This window comes from Cupressus sempervirens, chromosome 4 (assembly GCF_028749045.1).
Source record: "Cupressus sempervirens isolate cs-2001-9-10 chromosome 4, ASM2874904v1, whole genome shotgun sequence".
NCBI lineage: Eukaryota > Viridiplantae > Streptophyta > Pinopsida > Cupressales > Cupressaceae > Cupressus > Cupressus sempervirens.
The window spans coordinates 784,969,957-784,979,071 of NC_143121.1; the positions used below are offsets into that span (position 1 = coordinate 784,969,957).

Here is a 9,115-nt window from a genome sequence, read left to right on the forward strand (position 1 = left end):
ATGGTTCGATGCTTGATTGATGGTGCACAATGATTCTATTGGTTCCTTGCTGTTGGATGTTGGTTTCTAGGTAGCTTGGTCTTTCTTTTTGTCTTTAGTGGCATCAGATGGGTTTTCTTTTGTGTCCTAGCCCAAGTAGTAGTTTTTAGTTTTTTTTTTTTAATTTTTGTTTTTTGGTTAGTAGTTGTTGGTTCATATGGTTTTGTCTTGTAGGTGTCACTTCTCAAGACCTTATTTTTTTGTATTTGGAATTGATGTTATATTTGTTGTAATGTGTTCGAGCCCTTTCCAACTTTACTCAATCAGAACAAATGAGAGATCTTAGGCTTAAAGTTGCCTAGTCCACGAAGTCTCTAACATGACCATATGAAAGCCTAGATTAGTAGAGCAAGGTCAAGAAAAGATCCCCAAGAACTTCAAATATAATTGAAGGAAGGTGTTTAAGTGAATCACATCTAAACTAAAGATAGTTTGGTCATCACAGTACAATGTAATAGTAGCAAATCAATGGTTTTAGCTTCAAAACCTAGTTGATCCATAAAAATATTTTTGACATGGTATCAATGCTTAGGTTAATAGAACTAGTCTAACTATGATCCATTGAAAGGAAATTAATAACTTAATAATGCAATATTTTTATTTCTTTTTATATTTCATATTATGATTGGTGTCTTTTTTATGAAGGACTTTTATTCAGGAAATTGTTTTGGCTACTTGTTATAAGAGTATGAGCCTTAGGTTGTACGTCTTCAACTACAAGCTCAGGATTGGGGTATCCATTCCACCAGATTCTCTTACAACACAATCTTGATATCACCCCTTATGATATTCAAGCCATGTACTTAGCAAGTCTTGATTCTTATTAGACTCTTGAAGAACATTTCAACTTCTACAATAAATTAATTAACTTTATCATTTTTTTAATTAAAAAATTAATAAACTAAAGAAAAAAAAAAGAAGGTAAGGTGGTTTTATAGTCCACAACACTATGCCATAGTTTTTGGGTTTACATATGGTGATAGTGATATGGGACTACCTCGTACTCTTTTTCGAGAGGCGCTTGCACTACAAATAAAGCGTACATACCCTACCCCCAGTGGGATTTGAACTTGTGACCTCTCTTTCAAGATAACATATAAGATGCGAGTAAACGAAAAAAAAAAGAAGAAGAAGAAAAAAACTTGAAAATCGACAACCATCAATGAAAACACGGCCTCCTTATCTTTGGTCCCCATACGTTTTGGGAGTACACTCTTTAAAAGAGAATCGCCAAGTGCCCCTGGTTTGGTTTGATGGAACGTGGAATAATTCCAACATTGCCATTCTATACACGAGCTTTTACTATAAATACCTAGGTGTTGAACGGATAATACTTTAATAATGTGTGACGTGTGAAACAATAATGTGTGACGCGCGAAACAAGGCATTAGCCGTACTGTAATGGGCTCTGTAACTCCACACATTTTTCACATGTTCCCTTCGAATTTTCTCTGACTAATTTTTTTACTATTAACTGCCTAATTTATGAAACTAAAATTTTCAATCTTTTGTAAGAATTTAAGTAACCAGCCTCCACAGATCATAGTCTAAGCGACCAACGGGAAGAAAACTTCACAAACAACCAATTTTGTTAGGGTTTTGGATCGTTTCATTGGCTGGTAATTGAGCGAATGTGAGTTCATGAATGACTCGAACAATTTACACGTCAGTCATTAGAGGCCAAGGTCCTTATGCCTGCCGTTCTGTGGGTTACCATCATTCTTTAATCATTACGAGGACGACAGAGCAAGCTTCGATTTCAAATGATGCTCTTTTTCCGGATTGCTTTCAGGTCTATCCGGAGTGCTACAGAAGAAATTTAGGAGGAGACTGAATCAGAAGGTAAGGGTTTAGGATAACCAGAATTATCTTTTGTATTTTGTGCTTTGAAGTAGGGATCTAAGTATGTTTGTAAGGATTGCTGGACTGGATGGACTTCAAATCCTACTGAAATCTCAGTTATAGCTAGATTATGTAGGTTTTCTTGTGGAAAATCGAACTTTTAAGAGTTGCAAGTCTAGAGATCTGGATCTTGACCTTCTCTAAAGACCTGCAGAGCCGCAATAATGGCGGAGATGGAGAGTGAGAGCACTGGATGATATCAACAAGATTGCTGTGGCTATCTCCTGCAGTTTCACTGATTTTCATTTATATCACAGCAAACGAGGAGATTTTCTATAGAGGCATGCGGATTTGACAAGATGCGCGGTGAATTTACGGTAGGTCCACAGATCTTCAACGAGAATTTCAATTTTCAAACCGGTGTAGAATTGCTAGGCGTCCCTGCTTGTAAAGATGACGTCGTCCCTGGTTCGAAACTCGCCAACGGTTGGAGGGTTCCCAGTGGTCATCAACAGTATGACTTTGCAGGCGGTTTCACTACTCAGAAGGAAGGAAGTATTAATATGCAAGGCCTGGACGCTGTGCAGTTATACGCTGTGAATACAGCGAGCGGTGGAGAATACTCTGCGCCCGCAGTATCATACACTTGTAATAGTAGTATTGATCATCAAAGCTCAGAAATCAATTCAGTGCAATTTCGGTTTCCTGGTTTCCCTCAATCTACTGCAAGCCAGGCTCTTGGCAGTGCAGATCAAGTTGCTTCAAGGGAATCTTGGCAGAATGGCGCGGCTTTAAACGAGCTTCTGCTTCTTCAAAGTAGTAGCAGCTTGAGAAGTAGCAACCCGCAAATTTGGGGAAATAGTTCTCAACAACCCTCTACGTCACAGTGGTGTGAAGAATCTTCCTTGGAGACAAAACATGGCGGCAACAGTTTTGGTAGAGCGGACGACCGATCTGTGCAAGGGCTTTCTCTATCTTTGTCATCTGATTCGCGAATTCAGGTTCAGCCTTTTGAATTTACAAGGTTAATTTCTTGCCAAGGTATGGTCAATAAATCGGTGGACATTTTGAGCGGCTCTAAAGCCGGGGGTTTCTCGCATCCGTCAAGATCAGAGGGGATTTTGTCCATGAAAAGACATCGGAATTCTGAGACTGATTCTTCGTTCGGCCAATTTGCATGCTGTGTGAAGCAGTCGAAGTATTTGAAACCCTCGCGGCAGTTACTGTACGAGTTCTGCAACGTAGCGGAAAAGGGGGAAAAAGGAAAGGCTCAAAGTTTTCACAGACAGAATCATCTGAAATCGGAACAGGAAGGTTACTGTAATGGTCAGTCCATTGCTCAGATTGGACACGGAATCGAACCTTCTATTTCAATCAGCGGTACAACAGCGGGAATATTAAGCAAAGGAAGTGTGAACGGGGGAGGAAATAAAGTCGGGCTCACTTTTCCAGGAGATGCGCCGCTGTTCAGGACACGGAAAGCAAAGCTTCAGTGGATGCTTGACGAGGCCGGTCCATTTTCCTTGCACTTTGCTATTTCTTTGCTTTAAACAATTTCTTCATCATTGTCTCTTCTACATGCGTTATTTGTTTTCAAAGTTTGCGCTTGAAAATCAGGCAATACAGTTTCTTTCATCGTTTAAATATTGGCAAGTAAATCATGAATGCGCTCACAAGTATTGTGTGTAATTGATTCATTGTTGAATAATCCTTGCTCACAAATTTTCTATCATTTGATATTGACTTTTTAGGTTATAAATTCTCTATTTCATAGTTCTTGAATAGAGGCGCCCTCTCTTTTCAAGCTAACTGTAAACATGCTGTGACAGTTAATATTTCCATTTCTCTCCTCGCTACGCTTAGCTTGCCTAAATCGAAACGTTATTTCAAAGTTTCTTTCAATTGATCTATATTTTTTGAAAAGCACTTTCAATTTCTTATCAAGAACGGACGGATGGAAACGGTTATGGCAACGTAATTGCTTACCGTTGTCTTCGATATCAAAAACAATTTCAGCTTTGTTGTAACTGAAAATGCCATTGATTTAAGAAAAGTTTTGCAATCTTTGTCATATTCTGAGTTCGGTTGCAAAGATCTCTATTCACTGCTGCCGATCTTCTGTTTTCTTCTCAAATCTTATTGCAGATATTCTTGAATAGAGCATTTGCATTTGTTCTTCTAGGGTTTTGAGCACTGGATCACTTTTCTTGAATAAATATTTTCGTCGACAATACACAAAATCCTTTAAAGTATCAATATTTTGCTTTCAAGTTCTTTTCTTTTTGTCAAAATTTTAACGCCGTGGAGACTAATTGCAGGTAGAAAGACGATATCGGCACTATTGCGAGCAGCTGAAGTTGATTGTTACCTGTTTCGAATCTGCAGCAGGTGTGGGAGCCGCGACGGCATATACTTCTCTTGCAGCCAAAGCGATGTCCAGGCATTTCAAGTGCTTAAAAGATGCAATTCTCGGGCAGATAAGATCAATAAACGAGCTACTAGGTGAGAAAGAATCAAACATTCGAGGCATAACAAAGGGAGAAACACCGCGATTAAAACTTGTAGAACAGAGTCTTCGACAACAGCTTACCTTTCACCAGTTTGGATCTCTTGAAAATGATGCATGGCGGCCGCAGAGAGGACTTCCCCAAAAAGCTGTCACAGTTCTCCGTGCATGGCTCTTCGAACATTTTCTCAATCCGTAAGTCAACCTTTTCCTCTCTATTAAATCTGAATTCATTTGATTTCTCTTAAATCAGCTCAAATAGCTGGTAGAAAAATGGCCTCCTGGTCCATTCATTCCAAATTACTGGGAGTAAATATCCAGACATTTACGAATTGCGTCACTTTGACACCCAGCGGGATCCATTTTAAAGCAGAAATGCCCTTGAAACCCTGAAAACTAACAAAATTGAACTTTCAGGTACCCTTCGGATGCGGATAAACATTTATTGGCTAGACAGACTGGTCTCTCCAGAAATCAGGTACTTTCATAAATGTTTTCCACCATAAACGACATTAAAGCCCGTCGAGACTGAAAATACCTTCTTTAGAAAATTCGTTACATGGATGTTTACTGGAAAATAGGTTTAATTTTTTTCATTTGTCTCATGTTTCAATACACTTCTGAAACTATCTTCTTCAGAAGATATCTACCTCAGAAACTACCTTCTACAGAAACTTTGTTACATGGCAATTTAATGGAATATATAGGTTCTTCCTCGAATCAGAATTTTTTTTCAGTTGCCTGATGATTTTTTACGGTAATCAAGAATATTTTTTTTACTGGGTTATATTTTTAGTACTAAAGATGGGTCATTTTCAGGTTTCAAACTGGTTTATAAATGCCAGAGTTAGGCTATGGAAGCCAATGATAGAGGAGATGTACCAAGAAGAGGCAAGAGCAGCTGAAATGGAGCACAGTGGCCATAAAGATGGTAATCTTCATAGCAATCAAAAGCATGAACCTGAAGTTAGTGATTCTAATGGCTTGTCTCAAGAATTCCTCAGTGATAAGCCATTTTCTGCCTGTTTGAATTTGGCTGATGAATCTCCACAGAATGTGATTTCCTGCAGTTTCAATGGAAATATAAGCAAAGAACAATCAGCTAACCTGAATTCTTTTGAGTTGGAAAACTCAGAAAAAAGTATTCCTACAGCAAAACACGAGCTGTGTCTACTTTGGAATCGGTGATGTATTTCTCACTTTCGGTTAAATCTTTGATTAATTGGTGCTTGTCAAGTAAAACGACACTGCTCATTGCTCTGAAACATCTGCAACGGTAAAAACAACTTATTTATTGACTGAAAATAGGAAATTGAGTGCAATTGGATGGTTGATAAGCAGCGTTATTTATAGATTTATTGGTCTGATGCTGTAGTTTTTCTCACTGTAAGCACTTCACACGGCAATAAGTTTATAGATATTGATGATATCGGCAATTGATTTCAGTTGTACTATGTAACTTCTTCTACTGTGTTCAAAGAAAATGATAATCAGTTTAATATTTCAATAGTTTTTGCACCCAGTCTCTCTATATCTAAATATACATATACCTGTATGTATCATGGGGAGAATAATCATTTTCGAAGTGTCTGTGTTGATTTAATGAAATTTGGGAAAATAGGCATGTGAAGAATGATTACCCTAGTGTAATATATGTCATATACGTCAGAAAAAGTATTTTTTATTTTTTTTCCAATTTTGATAAAAGGTTAGTATCAAATTATTTATTTATTTTTAAATATAATTGTATAAAATTAGTATAAAATTGTAGTTGTATAAACTTACTATGAAATTATTCTTCACGATTTTATTTTTTAATTCTATAAATGGTGTTTAATTTGTTTTTATTTTAAAGATATTGTTATGTAAAATATTACATTCAGGAGTAGAGTTATTGTTAGGGTTAGAGTAAAGGTTAGGATTAGGGTTAGAGTTAGAGTTTGGATTAGTATTAGGATTAAAACTAAGGTTAGAGTTAGGGTTAGTGCTAGAGCTAGAGTTAGGGTTAGAGTTAGAGTTAAGAGTCAGGCTACGGTTAGAGTTAGAGTTAGGGTCAGGGTTAGGTTTAGAATTAGAACTAGAGTTAGCATTAGGGTTAGCGTTAGAATTAGGGTTATAAATATAGTTAAGGTTAGAGTTAGAGTTAGGGTCAGGGTAAGAATTAGGGTTACAAATATAGTTAGGGTTAGGATTAGAATTAGAGTTAGGGTTAGAGTTAGAGTTAGAGTTAGAAGTAGAGTTAGAGTTAGAGTTGGAGTTAGGGTTAGAATTAGAATTAAAATTAGGGTTAGAGTTAGGGTGTTAGGATTATGGTTATAGTTAAGATTAGCATTATGGTTAGGGTTACAACTAGAGTTAGTGTTAGTGTTTGTTAGAAAGGCACCAAAAGATCGACCTATTAATGCCCAATACAACCAATAATCTTATTGAGCCGCAAACCTTATGAAGGATGATGGCCCATTACCAATAGTTTTAGTGTTAGTGTTAACATTAAAAGTAGGGTTAGAATTGGGGTTAGGGTTAGGGTTATAATTAGAGTTAGAGTTAAGGTTCAAGTTAGAGTTAGAGTTAAAGCTAAAGACAGAGTTGGGGTTAGGGTTAGATTTAGGGTTTGGGTTAGAGTTAGGGACATATTTAGGATTAGAATTAGGGTTGGGGTTAGGATTAGAATTAGAATAACAAATACCAATTTTCACATCACCACAATGAAACAATCCTTAACCCTAAGTCCTTTTATGCAAGTATTTTTACCGCTTTAGGGTTATAATTAATAATTACATGTTAGCCCAAAATCCTAATAAAATAGGGCCCAATTTTTTTTTAAAGGGGCTTCACCCGTGAACCCTGAATAGCTGCAGCCTAACGGCCCTAGCTGTATTGTGGGCTACCACTCCCAAACCCTCGCTCGGGGCCTAGCCCAACCCCAAACCCCATCGAGGAATTATGGAGTATGTACAATACTTCCCTGATCAATCACCACAATCTAACAATCTCCCACTTGGGGATTGATCAGGCTCCACACTAAACAACAATCTCCCACTTGGAGACTGATCCTATAGCTATGTCGTTACTCCATGAGGCTTCCATTGGATCAAACCACCCTAGACTTTGTTGTTCTTTTATTCATGTTCAGTCTAGAAGACCAACCAAAGATGAAGAGGAGTTCAACTTCTCCCTTCTTACTACCTTTGTAAACATATCTATTGGATTGTCATCTGTATGTATCTTGTCTAGCTGTAACCGTCCATCATGTCCAAAACTGACTGAATGAAATGGTACTGCAATTGTATGTGTTTGGTCTTTGAATGTAGAGCTGAATTCTTCGCAAGATGAATGAAACTCTAACTATTTCTAAACAAATAATTATCCTTTTGAGGATGTCCCAATTCTGCCAAGAAGAACTGAAGCCATATCATCTCCTTAATTACCTTTGTAGCAACAACATACTTTGCCTTTGTTGTGGATAAAGTATTAACCTTCTGTAATCGAGAAACTTAGCTCATGACTACCCCACCAATAGTAAATACATAACCTATAGTACTCTGCCTGCTATCAATATCCTCTACCAAATTTGAGTAAACATAGTCGTGTAAGTTAGTAGAAGAGCCCCCAAAGTGTAAACACTTATTGGATGTTCCTCTTAGATATATGAGAATCCATTTAACTGCATTCCAATGCTCAATTCCTAGATGACTCATATACCTCCTAACGACTCCCACTACATGTGCAATATCTAGCCTAGTACATACCATAGCATACATCAAGCTTCCTATAGCTAAAGCATAGGGTACCTTTGACATCTTATCCTCCTCTTCTTGTATCTTGGGACACATCTCCTTAGTCAACTTCAAAGGACCAAGTAAAGGTGTGCTAATAGCTTTAGCATTCTCCATAGAGAAACATTACAACACCTTCTCAACATAATCAGTCTTAGATAGCATCAATCCTATTCTTTCTATCTCTACAAATTTTCATACCAAGGATTTGCTTTGCTACCCCCAAATCCTTCATAGAAAATGTATGTGCTAACTGAAATTTTAGCCCCTTAATCCAATCCATGTTAGGCCCAACTAGAAGCAAAGCATCAACATATAGACATAAAATAATGTAGTTGTAATCATCCAACCTCTTAAAATAAACACAATGATCTGAATGACACCTACTATATACATGCTCATGCATAAAACTACCAAATTTTAGATACCATTGCTGAGGTGCTTGCTTCAAGCCATATAAACTTTTCTTCAATTTGCACACTAAGTTCTCCTTACCTTTGACCTCAAATCCATGTGGCTAAGCCATATATATATCTCTTCATCCAAATCACCATGAAGGAAGGCTATTTTAACATCAAGCTGCTCTAAATGCAAATCTTCATTAGCCACAATACTTAAAATAGTACAGATAGAAGTCATTTTAACAACATGAGAGAATATCTCATCAAAATAAATTTTTTTTTTTTGCAAATAATTTTACAACTAACCTAGCTTTAAATCTTTTCTTACCTCCATCCTCTTCTTTTAACCCATAAACCCACTTATTCTATAAAGCCCTTTTACCTATAGGCAACTTGCATAAATCCCATGTCTTATTTTTCAACAAAGAGTCCATTTCATCTTTCATTGTAGACTCCCACTAAATCTTAGTATCCTCCTGCACAACTTTATCATAACATTCAGGTTCACCAACATCTATTAGTAAAATAGAATAAAAAGAGGGAGAAAATCT

General features: G+C 37.0%; 1 protein-coding gene across 6 annotated transcripts; it reads left to right on the plus strand.

The window, feature by feature from the left end:
* The first annotated feature begins 1,456 nt into the window (after positions 1-1,456).
* On the plus strand, positions 1,457-5,894 carry LOC149563753 (BEL1-like homeodomain protein 2). Of its 6 annotated transcripts, none has more exons than XM_089826887.1 (5): positions 1,457-1,881; positions 2,096-3,393; positions 4,204-4,582; positions 4,805-4,865; positions 5,207-5,894. In XM_089826887.1, the coding sequence occupies exons 2-5, from the start codon at positions 2,241-2,243 to the stop codon at positions 5,573-5,575; spliced, it is 1,962 nt and encodes a 653-aa protein (XP_089683013.1). In that variant the 5' UTR covers positions 1,457-1,881; positions 2,096-2,240; the 3' UTR covers positions 5,576-5,894. The 6 variants fall into 6 exon arrangements, with proteins under 6 accessions (XP_089683013.1, XP_089683012.1, XP_089683008.1 ...); XM_089826886.1 differs by having other exon boundaries at positions 1,476-1,881; positions 2,088-3,393; XM_089826882.1 differs by having other exon boundaries at positions 1,555-1,881; positions 1,999-3,393.
* Positions 5,895-9,115: the final 3,221 nt, after the last annotated feature.